General features: G+C 47.8%; 1 protein-coding gene across 5 annotated transcripts in view; it reads right to left on the bottom strand.

Annotated features, from left to right (window-relative positions):
• Nucleotides 1-5,682: 5,682 nt before the first annotated feature.
• FBLN5 (fibulin 5) overlaps nt 5,683-17,072 on the bottom strand; it is a 49,123-nt gene continuing 37,733 nt past the window's right edge. For all 5 annotated transcript variants that reach the window (XM_075614532.1, XM_075614533.1, XM_075614534.1 and 2 more), the window contains 5 exons: nt 13,550-13,669; nt 12,351-12,473; nt 10,965-11,091; nt 9,682-9,877; nt 5,683-6,701 (listed from right to left, as the gene is read on the bottom strand). In XM_075614532.1, the coding sequence (XP_075470647.1) occupies nt 6,540-6,701; nt 9,682-9,877; nt 10,965-11,091; nt 12,351-12,473; nt 13,550-13,669 (728 nt within the window). In that variant the 3' untranslated portion in view covers nt 5,683-6,539. The remainder of the gene's footprint in view (nt 6,702-9,681; nt 9,878-10,964; nt 11,092-12,350; nt 12,474-13,549; nt 13,670-17,072) is intronic.

The following is a 17,072-nucleotide window of genomic DNA, read 5'->3' as shown; positions in this document are numbered from 1 at the left end:
CCAATATAGTTCAAAGTAGTAACAGGGGCTAGGATGGTATTAGAGCTGGTTCTGATATATGATATATGAATCTTTGCTGCACCTCACAACGGGACTCTCTCCAGGAAGCCCCCGCACTCTCTCCAGGAAGCCCCTACACTCTATCCAGGAAGCCCCTCATGCTTTATACAGGAAGCCCCCCACACTCCATCCAGGAAGCCCCCCGCACTCTCTCCAGGAAGCCCCCACACTCTCTCCCGGAAGCCCCCGCACTCTCTCCAGGAAGACCCCACACTCTCTCCAGGAAGCCCCCGCACTCTCTCCAGAAACCCCTACACTCTATCCAGGAAGCCCCTCATGCTTTATACAGGAAGCCCCCCACACTCCATCCAGGAAGCCCCCCGCACTCTCTCCAGGAAGCCCCCACACTCTCTCCCGGAAGCCCCTGCACTCTCTCCAGGAAGACCCCACACTCTCTCCAGGAAGACCCCACACTCTCTCCAGGAAGCCCCTGCACTCTCTCCAGAAACCCCTACACTCTATCCAGGAAGCCCCTCATGCTTTATACAGGAAGCCCCCCACACTCCATCCAGGAAGCCCTCCGCACTCCATCCAGGATGCCCCCCACATTCTATTCAGGAAGCCCCCCACACTCTATCCAGGATGCCCCCCGCACTCTATTCAGGAAACCCCCCGCACTCTACTCAGGAAGCCCCCCACACTCCATCCAGGATGCCCCCCGCACGCCATCCAGGATGCCCCCGCACTCTATTCAGGAAGCCCCCCACACTATTCAGGAAGCCCCCCACACTCTATCCAGGATGCCCCCCGCACTCTATCCAGTAAGCCTCCACACTCTATTCAGGAAGCCCCCGCACTCTACTCAAGAAGCCCCCGCACTGTACTCAGTAAGCCCCCGCACTCTACTCAGGAAGCCCCCCGCACTCTATTCAGGAAGCCCCCCGCACTCTATTCAGGAAGCCCCCCGCACTCTACTCAGGAAACCCCCCGCACTCTATTCAGGAAGCCCCCGCACTCTATTCAGGAAGCCCCCCACACTCTATTCAGGAAGCCCCCACACTCTATTTAGGAAGCCCCGCACTCTATTCAGGAAGCCCCGGCACTCTATTCAGGAAGCCCCCCGCACTCTATTCAGGAAGCCCCCCATGCTTTATACAGGAAGCCCCCTATGCTTTATACAGGAAGCCCCTGCACTCTACTCAGGAAACCCCCCGCACTCTATTCAGGAAGCCCCCCGCACTCTATTCAGTAAGCCTCCACACTCTATTCAGGAAGCCCCCCGCACTCTACTCAGGAAACCCCCCGCACTCTATTCAGGAAGCCCCCCACACTAAGAAAACACGTATGCGCGCACAATTTGTTACACTTTACTTTTGACAAAAGATCACGGCCTGTCCTTCCACCGCAGATTCAGTCTCATCGGCCATTAGCACCTTTCCTCTCTTCTTAAAATCTTTTTCTTCTCACCCCCAAGTTAATATAATTGTACAGGTTTCTCACTTACACTTTGTGTTCCCGCCATGTCTCCCCAAGTTTCCTCTCATATTACCCTTTTAAAAGCAAAGTTAGGACAACGTGAGTTTCAATCCAATAGAACAGGGGGCTCAACTCCAGTCCCCAAGCCCCTCCCCCAACAGGTCAGGGTTTCAGGATATCCCAGCTTCAGCGCAGGTGGCTCAATCAGTGGCTCAGTCAAAGACTGATTGAGCCACCTGTGCTGAAGCAGGGATTGATTGAGCCACCTGTGCTGAAGCAGGGATATCCTGAACCTGACCTGTTGGGGGGGGGGCTTGAGGACTGGAGATGAGCCCCCGCAATCGATGTTAGAACGTGCGGCTGGGAAAATTGCCCTGTGTGGGAGGGATATGATGATAGAAGAAAATAAAGCAGTAAATATAATGATTTTATTCCCCTTTACTTTTTATATCCTTTCCGAAATGTATATCTCAGGAAAGGCGGCATTACAAATAATGCACCCGTACCACCTCATATACAGTAACTCAGCTCTCCGGGGAAACGCTAAACAGTCTGGGAAGTTAAACATTGCCAGAAGATCGCATTGTTTCCTGCTGCTGGTAACATCTTGTCCATTGTCAGTGTGTGAATCCCCGTGTGTGAGTGGGAAGGAATGATACCGTAGTAACAGCATCTGAATGCTCCTTATCCCAGATACCTCTCGCATGGAATGCACCGGAGCTTAGCCGGACTGCGTCTTTACTAGTCTAAGCCAAATATCCGGGATTTAACCCCCCCTGTGGACGTGAAGCAGGGATACCGTTCTCTTGATCCTTGTTTTTACTGTTTATTTTAAATTCTCCAGTAGTTTGGCAAAAAAAAGTCGGCCTTTTTTTGCATTGACGTTTATCACAATTGTACATTTTCCCAGAAATTATCTATAGTAATAATACTTTTTTGGAGTGTCAATATCCTCTCTGTTACAGTATTGCAAATTCAATATACTGTACAGTGCTACAAGGACGGGGAAAACGAAATACTTTTGCTGTAATTTCTTTGACTTTTTTGTTTTACATTTACCTTTGTAAATACAAGCCTGGCACCAGGACAGAAGGGGATAATATGTATGGTTTTAGACTCTGTCATTGGAACGTCTTCGGTTCTGATATTCCTGGAGACATTCCTTATTAATACCCCTGACAGAGGTATCCCTGCGACAGGAACCTGGAACCCCTCGGGAGGTTGCAGAAAGGTTTGTATGGCTGAAGGAGCGGCTCAGTGAGTAAAGACGGACTCGGGTTCAATTCCCCGTGTCGGCTCCTTGTGACCTTCTACACATCACTTTATCTCCCTGTGCCTCAGGCACCAACACATAGATTGTAAGCTCCATGGGGCAGGGATTCATGCCTGCAAATATTCTGTGCACAGCGCTGTGTATATGGTCAGTGCTATACAATAGAAAACATTATTATGTATAATGTCATTTATATAGCTCTAACCATGTACACAGCGCTGTACTACATAACAATACAAGGTAAATAAATGACAAACAATGGGAATAAGTGCAACAGGTGAAAGGAGACCCTGCCCCGAAGAGCTTACAATCTGTATTTAATAAACATAAAGAGGGTTGCTGATCATTGTCCGAGATGCGTCGTGCAAAGAAAGATAACTAGTTAATCCAGTTTCTCAAAGGGCGGGCTAGCAGAGAAATATTCTGTGTGATACGGATAATGCGGCTTTCTATACGGTCTCCGTCAGTTGCAACAATAACGAGCAGAACCAACTTCCCGCTACAGATCCCGAGGGACGTCTTACTCTCAGGGGCCTGCAGAGCATTACTCCTCTGTCACAGCCACTTTAACCCCTTCATCACTAAAGCCTGCGAGCATCGATCCTGCACTGTATCACAGCAATTTCAGCCAGGGCCGGTTTTACCTTTTTGCCGCCCCGGCCTCCTCCTGCATCGTCGCGTTTCCATGACAGCGGGGCGCCTTGTGATATCACGTTATCCTAGCAACATTCCTGCAGAAGGCGATAAGAGCCCTTTACAGAGACGCTCTCCCCGGCAATCAGTTTCCAGAGAGGTAATACCGGTATACACATACACGCCCAGAGAGGAAATACCGGTATACACATACACGCCCAGAGAGGTAATACCGGTATACACATACACGCCCAGAGAGGTAATACCGGTATACACATACACTCCCAGAGAGGTAATACCGGTATACACATACACGCCCAGAGAGGTAATACCGGTATACACATACACGCCCAGAGAGGTAATACCGGTATACACATACACGCCCAGAGAGGTAATACCGTTATACACATACACTACACGCCCAGAGAGGTAATACCGGTATACACATACCCGCCCAGAGAGGTAATATCGGTATACACATACACTCCCAGAGAGGTAATACTGTTATACACATAGACGCCCAAAGAGGTAATATCGGTATACACATACACGCCCAGAAAGGTAATACCGGTATACACATACACGCCCAGAGAGGTAATACCGGTATACACATACACGCCCAGAGAGGTAATATCGGTATACACATACACTCCCAGAGAGGTAATACCAGTATACACATACACACCCAGAGAGGTAATACCGGTATACACGTACATGCCCAAAGAGGTAATACCAGTATACACGTACACACCCAGAGAGGTAATACCGGTATACACGTACACGCCCAGAGAGGTAATACCGGTATACACGTACATGCCCAAAGAGGTAATACCGGTATACACGTACACACCCAGAGAGGTAATACCGGTATACACATACACGCCCAGTGAGGTAATACTGGTATACACATACACGCCCAGAGAGGTAATACCGGTATACACATACACGCCCAGAGAGGTAATACCGTTAGACACATACACGCCCAGAAAGGTAATACCGGTATACACATACACTCGCAGAGAGGTAATACCGGTAGGGTAATACCTGTATACACATACACACCCACAGAGGTAATATCGGTATACACATACACGCCCAGAGAGGTAATACCGGTATACACATACACGCCCAGAGAGGTAATACCGGTATACACATACACCCCCAGAGAGGTAATACCGGTATACACATACACGCCAAGAGAGGTAATACCGGTATGAGGTAATAACTGTATACACATACACACCCAGAGAGGTAATACCAGTATACACATACACACCCTGAGAGGTAATACTGGTAGACGCATACACACCCAGAGAGGTAATACCGGTATACACATACACGCCCAGAGAGGTAATAGCGGTATACACATACACGCCCAGAGAGGTAATACTGGTATACACATACACGCCCAGAGAGGTAATACTGGTATACACATACACGCCCAGGGAGGTAATACCGGTATACACATACACGCCCAGAGAGGTAACACCGGTATACACATACACGCCCAGAGAGGTAATACCGGTATACACATACACGCCCAGAGAGGTAATACCGGTATACACATACACGCCCAGAGAGGTAATACCGGTATACACATACACACCCAAAGAGGTAATACCTGTATACACATACACACCCAGAGAGGTAATATCGGTCACATACACACCCAGAGAGATAATACCGGTCACATACACACCCAGAGAGGTAATATCGGTCACATACACACCCAGAGAGATAATACCGGTCACATACACACCCAGAGAGATAATATCGGTCACATACACACCCAGAGAGGTAATACCGGTATACACATTTCCAGTATTACCTCTCATTTTTTACTGGACAGAGTGTCCAAATACAGGACAGTCTGGTTTAATCCTGGGCACCTGGCAACCCTAGAAGAGAGTGGGGCCCCTGTAACCGCAGTTACAGAAAGTGTTTCACCCCTATATTGCTGGAGGTTTCAGGTGCCGTTGGAATACAGTTCTAGCCTCTCACACACACAAGCTGCTTTGTCACAATTCGGAGCCCTTCTGGGCCACAAAAACCGGTCCTTTGTGAATACCTTTATACGGAGCGTTACCTGCTGTAAAGTACATGTCTTACTGTACATGTGCACGGTGCTGCACTGTGTATACTCAGTACTTCTGTCTGGTAATACTCTATCTTCTCCAGCACAAGGAATGCTGCTTCAAATGATTGTATGCTAATCTAATGCCATTGTGCCCTAATCCCACGGACTTTATGGTTCTCACCTTAGAATGTCCAGTACCAAAGAAAGGAAACGGCTTGCCACGGTAAGTCCAAACAGTCTGGTTTAATGAAGATCTTCACACCAACCGTCGCAACACTCAAACATTGACTTCGCTTTTCAAAACGAACAAAACAATTCCAAAAGTATATTGCTTAAATTACAGTATCCCTTTACTGATGCAGCAGGACGCGCAGGCTGCGTACAGCGCAGGTATCCGGGAACGTCTGCGATGTTACAAACACAATGCTTTGGGGCAGCTCTAATAATGAGAACTGTTTATTCAGTGTTAAAAAAAAATTAAAAACCCCATCAAGAGAAATCGTTCAACTCATTGGGAAATCCTGGGGCTGGGGAGCTTCCTACGAGGCTGGAATACTACAGTATTAACCGTTTATAATGTACAGGATTCTTTGGGTCTTGAGCCCTAATTGTACATATTTTCCCCATACAATACTTTATTGATTACAGAACAGAATACACTTATCTATGTTATCTCCAACGTGTGAGAAAGCCTCTAATATTTGATTAATAATTTGAATTAAAAATGTTGGGGGTATACTGAAAACTGGCGAATGTATAACATTTTACAGGCTTGGTTTGATCAGGAAGGTCTCACTGAACCTTTTTTTTTAGATTAATAACATGATTTTTGGAACTTTTCAACGAATAAACAGCAACTTCTACAGAAAAGACTTCCCTGCTTTCCAAAGCCTATTTACAACAATTGTATCTATAGATAAACTGTCATTTTGGTCCAGCGCAAGGTCTCACCCCACGCAAGGCGAACAAGAGTGACGAGCACGTGAGTGCCGCCAGTCGTGAGTCCGGCGGGGACGGCGGGCATCAGAAAAGGGATAATATTGTTTCATTTTGTTAACGAGAAGAGAAGAAACCCAGCGCTCAGAAGGAGTACGGCGACACGAACATGCGCAGCCGGATAACGGAGCTGCCTCGAAAGTTGACGACGGTGTTCACAGTTATCATTTCCAGGTCGAGCACCAGGTCACGTGGCCCCTTGATGGGTCGTGTCATCACCAGGGTGGCGCTGATGGGCCCAGTTTGCTATATGCAAGGACACAGGGAGAAATATTTCAGTATCGAGGGGCGGGCCGTGTAACATGACCAGGTATTCATAATCACAGCCCTTATTTAAACTAGTCGCCCGGCGGCCCGAATATCACGTATAATACGGGTACATATACTGATCTGGCGCATGGCATGATCAGCGCCACAACGTATTCTGGCGGGAAAAAGGGAAACGGAGCATAGCAGATTACATCAAAGTGTCATTGTCTTGTTGTTAGTTTGTTACATTACAGAGAAAGGAACAGGTGGGAGCGACACTTCGGAAGGTTCTGGCATCTTTGGCTACGGCATTAAGTTAAAAACATATCCTTGGTATTATAATGTTTCGCTGGTTCAGAATCATCAATTTGCCCTACTCACCATAAAGAAAGAAATGTCCCCTTTCTTTTCACTGTTGCAAAATCTGCTGCTATTCTTGGCAATACCACCGATTTTTAACGTACTCTGGAGACATCATCTGCTGGAAATGTTCCTCACCGGGAGGTTTAAAATGGCCCCTGCTAGTGGTCATCTGGCCGGCAAACTTGTGTGAAATGTCTCAAACTGCAGAGGCTTCTAGCAAAGTCTCAGAGCCGCAGAAACAGCAGCGGATTCATGAAAGGTTTGTTCCTACAATAAATCTTTTGCTTTGTTTCTCCATGGTTTTGCAGCCACGAGGAGTCTGTGGCGCACTCTGTGCGTTCTGTGTAGCGCTCTTTGTGCGGAGCTCTCTATGCGTTCTGTGTGGCGCTCTCTATGCGTTCTGTGTGGCACTCTGCGTTCTGTATGGCGCTCTGCGTTCTGTGGCGCACTCTATGCGTTCTGTGTGGCGCTCTGTGCGTTCTGTGTGGCGCTCTCTGTGCGTTCTGTGTGGCGCTCTCTGCGTTCTGTGCGGTGCTCTATGCGTTCTGTGTGGCGCCCTCTGCGTTCTGTGTGGCGCACTCTATGCGTTCTGTGGCGCTCTCTGTGCGTTCTGTGTGGCGCTCTCTGTGCGTTCTGTGTGGCGCTCTCTATGCGTTCTGTGCGGTGCTCTATGCGTTCTGTGTGGCGCCCTCTGCGTTCTGTGTGGCGCACTCTATGCGTTCTGTGGCGCTCTCTGTGCGTGAACGTTTGATGCAAACACTTTAGGTTAGGCCTCGTTCAGGGTGCCTGCTTCGCTACGTGCGCGCACACGTTCGAAACAAAGTATTTAAAGTAAATAGCAGTTGTCAGGGTAGCAGCTGCCCTGTCGCCGAAGTACGGAGTTGACGCTTGCTACAGTTTCAATAAACAACTCAAGTTGTTTTTTCAAGCTGCAGCAACGTCACTGGGACCTCGGCAGCCAATCAAATCATTCGGGAAAGTGTAGCGAGAAGAGCACCACCCATCCCTAACCTCACTCTGTCACGCCGCCTCCTGAACGCTTGAAAAGGTCTGCTGGGGAGGATGTGCACATATCGCCCAGGAGACTGACGCGCACACATGCGGACGCGCGCCCTCCACCTCCTGTCTCTGCCACCCTGAACGAGGCTACGGTTGTGTGTCGCGCGGCGTCGCGTTGTGTGTCGCGCGGCGTCGCGCGGCGTCGCGTTGTGTGTCGCGCGGCGTCGCGTTCTGTGTCGCGCGGCGTCGCGTTCTGTGTCGCGCGGCGTCGCGTTGTGTGTCGCGCGGCGTCGCGTTGTGTGTCGCGCGGCGTCGCGTTATGTGTTGCGCGGCATCGCGTTGTGTGTCGTGTTGTGTCGCGCGGCGTCGCGTTGTGTGTCGCGCGGCGTCGCGTTGTGTGTCGCGCGGCGTCGCGTTGTGTGTCGCGCGGCGTCGCGTTGTGTGTCGCGCGGCGTCGCGTTGTGTGTCGCGCGGCGTCGCGTTGTGTGTCGCGCGGCGTCGCGTTGTGTGTCGCGCGGCGTCGCGTTGTGTGTCGCGCGGCGTCGCGTTGTGTGTCGCGCGGCGTCGCGTTGTGTGTCACGTTGTGTGTCGCGCGGAAAGCTGCTTTCATCTTTTGACATTCTTTCAGACAGGGCAGTTACCTGGATTCCTAGTTACCAAGCCCTGAACATTAAATTCTTCTCACGTCACCGACACTGTCTGTTCCTGTTTAATAGCTTCTGCAATGTTCACAAAGCTTGTGTGTTACTCTGTTTGTAAAAATGTATGGAAGACACACAATGTATCCGTGAGACCCGCCTGCGTCCATCCAAGATGGCCGTTAGTTTTGCGGATGAATTTTTTTTTAACGTAGGATTGAAGCAGAGGGTCTCTGGAGCCGAACCCCATTAATTCCAGATCCGGGGACCCCCTGCTTCGAGAGATATAGACCCCGTAGGGGTTCACGTAATGGCGGCGTTTAAAAACTCCCATGCCCTGCGAGCCAATAGGGAGCCGTGATCATGAGGTTCAGCTTTCTATAAGCCTGCGTGACGCGCGAGCTTTAAACTTTGCTGAGATACCGGCACCGCATTTGGAGGTCTATATCTCGGGAAGCAGGGGGTCCCCAGGGCTGAAAAGAATGGGGTTCAGCTTCGGAGACCCCCTGATTTTAACCTGGGTTAAAAAACAGCAATCATATTTTTTTTAAAAAAAGCATGAATTGCTCCTTTAATAAGACGCCTGAGCACACGTGCAGTGTAATAGTTTTCACGTGAGCGCGTGTCTATATGCTTTGTGTGGACACCCCCTGCTGGTTACAAAAATAAAATTAGGATGATGTATCTGCCCTCAAAGCTCAGGGGATTCTGTTCATGGATAAGGGGAAACACCGTGTTATTTGGATATATAGATCGGCACAGGGCTCAATGTCATTTCTTCCATGAGGATTAGAAGCTTCTGAGGGCTTGGGGCCTATGAGACGTGTTGCAGGCCATCTCCTCATTAATGGAACAGTGAATGGACATTCTCCCACCTATAGGACACTAAAAGTATCCGTATAGTTCTAGAACTGGTTCTCCTTGGTGCCGCGGTGTTCCGAGCTGTGGAAGTGATGTCCTGCCCGTGTTACACTCACCCTCATGTAGAACTCTCGGCCCTCGTTCCCTGACTTGATCTGGAAGATGTAGTATGCTCCCGGGTAGCGGGTCGTGGCTTGCATTTGGAAGATGTCCGTTGGTACACTGCGACCCGACACCAACTCCATGTGTCTGTGCACAATGGTGAAAGGCTGATCCCTGCAGGCCGGGTTCTCCACGGGGCACATGCAGCGGCTGGGACAGGCGGGAGGGATAAGTATGGGTGACTTCCACGGACAGGCTACGCAGTAAAGGCCATTATTGTTCTGCAGCTCCATTTAAGTTGGCCATTAATAATTCACCATTTCTATATGACACTAGTGCAGGGGTACTCAAGCCCTCTACCCCCAACAGGTCAGGTTTTCAGGATACCCCGACTTCAGCACAGGTGGCTCAGAGGCTCAGTCTTCGACTGCATCACCTGTGCTGAAGCAGCGATATCCTGAAAACCTGACCTGTTCGGGGGGGCTTGAGGACTGGAGTTGAGCCCCCCTACACTAGTGAATACACCGCTAACACCAACTCTGTCAGTATACTACTGTACTATGACTGGGGCCGTCTGAATGACAGCAGACTATAGTACACATTGTTACCCCATTACCTACCTTAGTGATGAAAGATAATTCACTCTGCAACAGGTATCACTAGTCCCTACGCACCACGCTGCGGCCATGCTTCTTTCAGGAAGTTATTCAGTGCAAACTCTTGTTCATCCATTTGTGTGCTAAGCCAGCGGTGCTCAACTTCATACAATCCTCCAGCCCCCCCCATCCCCCAACAGGTCAGGTTTTCAGGATATCCCTGCTTCAGCACAGGTGGCTCAAACAGTCCCTGCTTCAGCACAGGCGGTGCAATCTTGGACTGAGCCTCTGAGTGAGCCACCTGTGCTGAAGCTGGGATATTCTGAAACCCTGACCTGTTGGGGGGCCTCAGAAATGGAGTTGAGCCCCCCTGTGCTAAGCCAATGCAGGATTTCATACACCCATTTATTAATACATGTGAACAGTGCAGACTTTCATTCATTCTATACAGACTCGATTATTTATCCATTCGACCAGCACAAACTTTCATTCATTTACCAATATCCGATGCCTGAATCCATTCGTCGGGCCAGTGCAGTCTTTTCCATTCATTTATATGTTAATTAAGTCAATGCCGCCTCATTCAGTTATTCCCGTAATACAGAGTTTTATTTATTCATTTGCCCAGTGACGTACAATATATTCCACCATGACCAGCCCCCAGCCTCCCTCAGCATCTCCTACACACGCTGTATACTCACTTATCGTTCATCTGGATGTATGGATCATCACACCGCATCTGATCCAGGCATTTATAGCTTCCAGGGATATTGAAACAAGTTTGTTGCAACGTACAAGTGTTGTTCCTTGTGTCACATTCATCAATATCTGTAATAGACGAGAAGGGAGTGAGATACGTTCCATGCTTATCAACTCGTACTCAGCGTTCATTTCTTATAGAACGTCGGAAGATAATTATATGGAAACAGCAAACACTGAACCTCATATTGTTTTTGTTGTGTAGTATCTTGTACGTTCACCATAGCATGTGCGTTATTGTATTCATGTGCGTTATTGTGTCCATGTGCGTTATTGTGTCCATGTGATTGATGTCACACCGCAGAGATGGACACATTGATGTCACACCGCAGAGATGGACACATTGATGTCACACCACAGAGATGGACACATTGATGTCACACCGCAGAGATGGACACATTGATGTCACACCGCAGAGATGGACACATTGATGTCACACCGCTGAGATGGACACATTGATGTCACACGGCCAGTGGCGAGAGGTCCCTGCGGTGTGATGAGTGGTGGCTAATCACTGGCAGAGATTTGGTTGCGGCAAAACGGCCGCTAGCAAATGTCCTGGACAACTCCCGGGAGCCTTCACAGGAGGTGTGTCCAGTTATATAATATATACACGTTTCATGCTGGCCCAGTGAAGGTATTACAGCCTGCGGCACACACACTTCTCCAGGACTCGCTGGCCCAGTGAAGGTATTACAGCCTGCGGCACACACACTTCTCCAGGACTCGCTGGCCCAGTGAAGGTATTACAGCCTGCGGCACACACACTTCTCCAGGACTCGCTGGCCCAGTGAAGGTATTACAGCCTGCGGCACACACACTTCTCCAGGACTCGCTGGCCCAGTGAAGGTATTACAGCCTGCGGCACACACACTTCTCCAGGACTCGCTGGCCCAGTGAAGGTATTACAGCCTGCGGCACACACACTTCTCCAGGACTCGCTGGCCCAGTGAAGGTATTACAGCCTACGGCACACACACTTCTCCAGGACTCGCTGGCCCAGTGAAGGTATTACAGCCTGCGGCACACACACTTCTCCAGGACTCGCTGGCCCAGTGAAGGTATTACAGCCTGCGGCACACACACTTCTCCAGGACTCGCTGGCCCAGTGAAGGTATTACAGCCTGCGGCACACACACTTCTCCAGGACTCGCTGGCCCAGTGAAGGTATTACAGCCTGCGGCACACACACTTCTCCAGGACTCGCTGGCCCAGTGAAGGTATTACAGCCTGCGGCACACACACTTCTCCAGGACTCGTGGCTATTGGAAGTCTGCGCTGCAGCCACTGATAGAGGAGTCTCCCTCTCACTGCGTGCTCACTCCTACCTTGGCAGCTTCTGCTATCATCGAGTAACACGTAGCCGCTAGGGCAGCTGCAGTAGTACGATCCGGGCTCATTGACACAATCGTGCTGACACAGAAACTCAGAGACGCTGCACTCGTCCATGTCTGAAATGACAAGAGTTAGGTTTGCTGCACAAGGCCTGTCACTCTGTTACACGAGGCTGGGGTGTGCATGGGCGTTCCTTGTATGTATTGGGGGAGATATGGAGACATATGGACATCCCCTGCAAGTATTGCTGAGTAGCAAGGAAGGTAACCGTGTATTAGTGAGAGGATGGTGTAATCAGTGACTCCCTGCTACAGCAAACACTTTCACCAGAAGTTCACGAGGTTTTACATTATAATGACATATCTAAGAGATTGGTCCATATTCACTAATTAGAGATATTCACATCAATGGGTTGTAAGGTGTCTCCCAGCGCTGGAAGGTGTCCTGTATACCAACACCATGTAGTAAATAAGTGCTATTGTGCGTCACCTTCTTATTGCGCCTTTGCTTCCAAAGGGGTCATGAACGCACTAAAAAGCAAATTCATGCAACAATATGTGTTTTTGTAGGACAAGTGTCACTGTGCAGAGTTGATGCAAGGTATACATAGAGGTACACACAGATATACATAGAGGTACACAAGGATATATATAGGGGTACACATGGATATATATAGGTGTACACACGGATATATATAGGGGTACACACGGCTATATATAGGGGTACACATGGCTATATATAGGGGTACACACGGCTATATATAGGGGTACACACGGATATATATAGGAGTACACACGGATATATATAGGAGTACACACGGATATACATAGGAGTACACACGGATATACATAGGAGTACACACAGATATACATAGAGGTATACACAGGGGCTTACACACACAGGGATACACAGAGGGTTATACACGTGTATACACACAGAGGTGTATATACAGGTGTTATACACGGGAATACACACAGATATATACAGGTGTTATACACAGGGGAATACACACAGATATATACAGGGGTTATACACACAGAGGTATATAAAGGGTGTTACACACGGGTATACACACACAGAGGTATATACAGGGGGTTACACACAGAGGTATATACAGGGGGTTACACACGGGGTTACACACACACAGAGGTATATACAGGGGTATACATAGCGCTTGGTTTAGTTATGCTACCGCTGCAGTTGATCCCATCCTCCTCCAGTTCATATCCCGGCTCACAGCGGCACAGGTAGGAGCCGTAGGTGTTGATACAGCTTTGTACACAAGGATTTTCTGTGGTACATTCATCAACATCTAGAGAGACACAGAAGTATTAATCCTTCCACTACTTGAGTATGAAGAGCAGCACATTATTTTGAAAAGATGCACTTGTTCCGTTTTTATACGGGTTAGAGTAAAACAAGGGGAGGGAAATGGGAGACCAAAGGGTTAAACACAGAGGAAGATGTTCACCCAGCGTTATGATGGTTATATTTATACATAGCTACAGTAAGCAGACTTCAATAATTAGTCCTGAGACATGCATCAGGTGAGTACTGTAGTAACAATTACATTACTTCACGTTACCAGTGTAAAGTGAACATTACACGTGTCCTGCGCCGTTTCTAGTTTGGCGCCAAATGTGAGCTGCAAGAAGACATTTCGCGGTCTATATACTTGGGGCCTATCAGGATCCATGAAGGACGACGCGATGACGTCACCTGGACCGACGCGCGCATGCGTGCGGCTGAATGCGGAAGAGAGCAGGAGACGTAAGAAGATCCGCGTGGGATGACCGGGGGTGATTGTTTTTAAGCCTTTTCACTTGTTTATGGGACTATATATATATATATATATATATATATATATATATATATATACTGCTACTACATAGGTGAGACAGGGCAGGGGCTAAACAAGAGAATGAACCTGCACCGCCACAGCATCACACGCGGTACAAGAGACAGTCCTGTTGGCGAACATTTCTCTGACTCTGGCCATAAGATGAACGATCTGAGGGTTGCCATACTCAAAGGTAATCTTAAAACCCCGAAAGAGAGACGGTTGCATGAATACAAATGTATGCAACTGTTCGGGACACTTAGCAGTGGCCTAAACAGAGATCGAAATTTTATGAGTCATTACTGACACAAGTGAACACTCTTCCCATGAGCGCTATAGGCCATATCTGTACATACTGTGCTATATATATGCACACACAGCTGTCTCTCACACATACTTATACTCCTTGTTTTTCCATCCCTATACACCAATAGGGACCACATAGTATCCACACACACTTTTAGTTATGCTACTAACTCTCACATTTCCACACCCACCCACACCATTTATATCCGCTCCCACTCCACACACACCTTGTGTAAAGCACTGTATATACTGTGGGCTCTCCATTCATGTTAATTCACACTGATACACACACACACTCTTTCAACCCTTGCTTTCAGTAACCTTTTGACACCTCCAGCCATAAAACACATCCACACCGGGGGAAGGACCAGCACAGATAACATTCCAATAGACACTGTTTATAGTATAGCTTTTGCTTGCCTCATTCATTGTAACATCGCCGGAAGAAGAGATCAGTGTATCTCGAAAGCTCGCACAAATAAAAGCATTTCGTTAGCCACAGAACGGTATCGTCTATTTATGTTTTGATTATATATATAGATAGATAGATATGGAGACTCTTTACTGTTTCGGTATGCCAGACACCTGAAAAAGACCTCTGCAGGTGGAAACGCCGTGCTGTTCTGACATAATAAATTCATCGTGCCTGGATCATCTATTTACATTCAAGTTTAGGATTTTTTGGACCGGTTTCCCTGGAACAGGAGCACCGGTGATTGCAAGTATTTTGATTATTTTTGGCGTGCAGCATTACATCTTCTTGTACCTTGAGACACACTGGACACTGAGCCCCCTGTTTGCTAAGCCGCTATTCCATAAAGCAGCCTCCAGCATATTCACGGAAATGGGCCACACAGTGTTTTACGGAGTAGCATGGCTTAGTAAACATGGTCCTGTGTTCATTTCCTTCAGAAACGTCTGGGTGTGAGAGGGTTAAACTTGGCCGAGCGCGATGACTCCACACCACGGTCACCGCATTGCAATAGTGTACGAAAGCGTAATAAGGAAACCCATAATTACTGAACGAGAACAATAGCGCTGTTTGTAAGCACTGGGATTCCTCACACACTACGCAGCTTTTCCGTCTCCAGCTCAGCAGAAAACGCCAGGCGCTACTTCTTTGAATGCTTTGTATTCCGCAGACTGTACACAGGCGGATTTAATAACATGGGCTGAATAACAGGTTGAAATAACAACTGGCTCTGAAATCTGCATCTCTTCTGCGGCTTCGTCCGTCACCAAGCAGAAGGAAAGGCCGACCAATCTATGCCAGACATTACAAAAGTTACGGTGGGAACAAAATGTGTCAAAAACCCTGCACCGTACAGCAACTAATAATCCCACGTGTGCGCACATTCACACGGCTCAGACATGTCTGCAACCCTGCCCTTACCCATTATCTTAGTGCTTCCACTGCAGCCAGGGATTCTGGGAAATAACATGCAAATGAGCACACAGTGCCACCTTTTGCTTCTAATCCATTGTAACATGGATCCCTATAAACGTGTTACACAGATTTTTCAGCATAGCCTGGGTTAAAAAAAGTTGTCATTACCCAGAATCCCTGGCTGCAGTGGAAGCGCTGTTTGCTAAGCGATCATGGGGAAACCGTGTTTGTGACCTGTCTGATACATGCAAATGCACCACAAGTAGTATTTTTATTTGCTAAATATATGCCATATACATTATTTGTAACCTGTTCGTTTAGTTTAGATCACATTATATGTTGAGCGCATCCTTAATTGTTTTATATTTTTAACTGAACCCTTATGCACACGGGTCCTGCGGGCAGAGTCTGACTTTGCGAGATGTGGCGTTACAATGCAGTGTTTGGCCTCGGGAATGCCGCTCGCACAAGTGGCACTTTCACCTCTTTTGTTTGTACATGTTTCACGTTTTGGTTTTCCTGGAACTTCGGGTTTTGATTTAAGATTATAATTTTTTTAAATGATGGAAACAAACGAAACTAAGCAGGAACCTTTTGAAAAAAACTTTCGTATTTTTGGGGGTTTTGGCTCAAATTCAAAAGTACGTTCAGGAGTTCGAGCGTAAACTTCAGAAAGAACGAAGCTCGGATTTTGAACCCGCACATTTCATTTTTGAAAATTGTTATCGTCTGTCCCTGTTTTCATATTGCTGGTTCACAAAAACCTGTCCTGATTGAACCTTAAAAAAAAAAAATGTGATCGTTTTATAGATCCAGCATCTTAACTTATCCCCCCGGGCTGCGACAATTCCACACTTTCAGTAGCACTGCTGAGTTTAGGAGAAATTATTGAATAACTTTGACGTAGCAGTGTTTATTAAAAGTCGTTACGATAATACCATTTAAATATTCACTATTTTAGTAATCCGGTACACAAAGGGTTAATGTATATTTTTAAAAGACCCATTTTTCCTCCATGTAAAGTCAAACTGTCCGAGGTATTAATTGGTCAGTAAAACAAAAACATTTTTGAAATGGCAGTTTCCTGGTGGTGGGTGAGGGGGGAGAGGGATGGTGAGTTCCCTGATCTGGGATTGTGGGGTGATTAAGCCATAACCCAACACAACTGTTTATAGTAAGTTG

Source organism: Ascaphus truei, chromosome 9 (genome assembly GCF_040206685.1).
Source record: "Ascaphus truei isolate aAscTru1 chromosome 9, aAscTru1.hap1, whole genome shotgun sequence".
NCBI classification, from domain to species: domain Eukaryota; kingdom Metazoa; phylum Chordata; class Amphibia; order Anura; family Ascaphidae; genus Ascaphus; species Ascaphus truei.
Note: the sequence above shows the minus strand (reverse complement) of the source record. Positions and strands in the feature narration are given on the sequence as shown.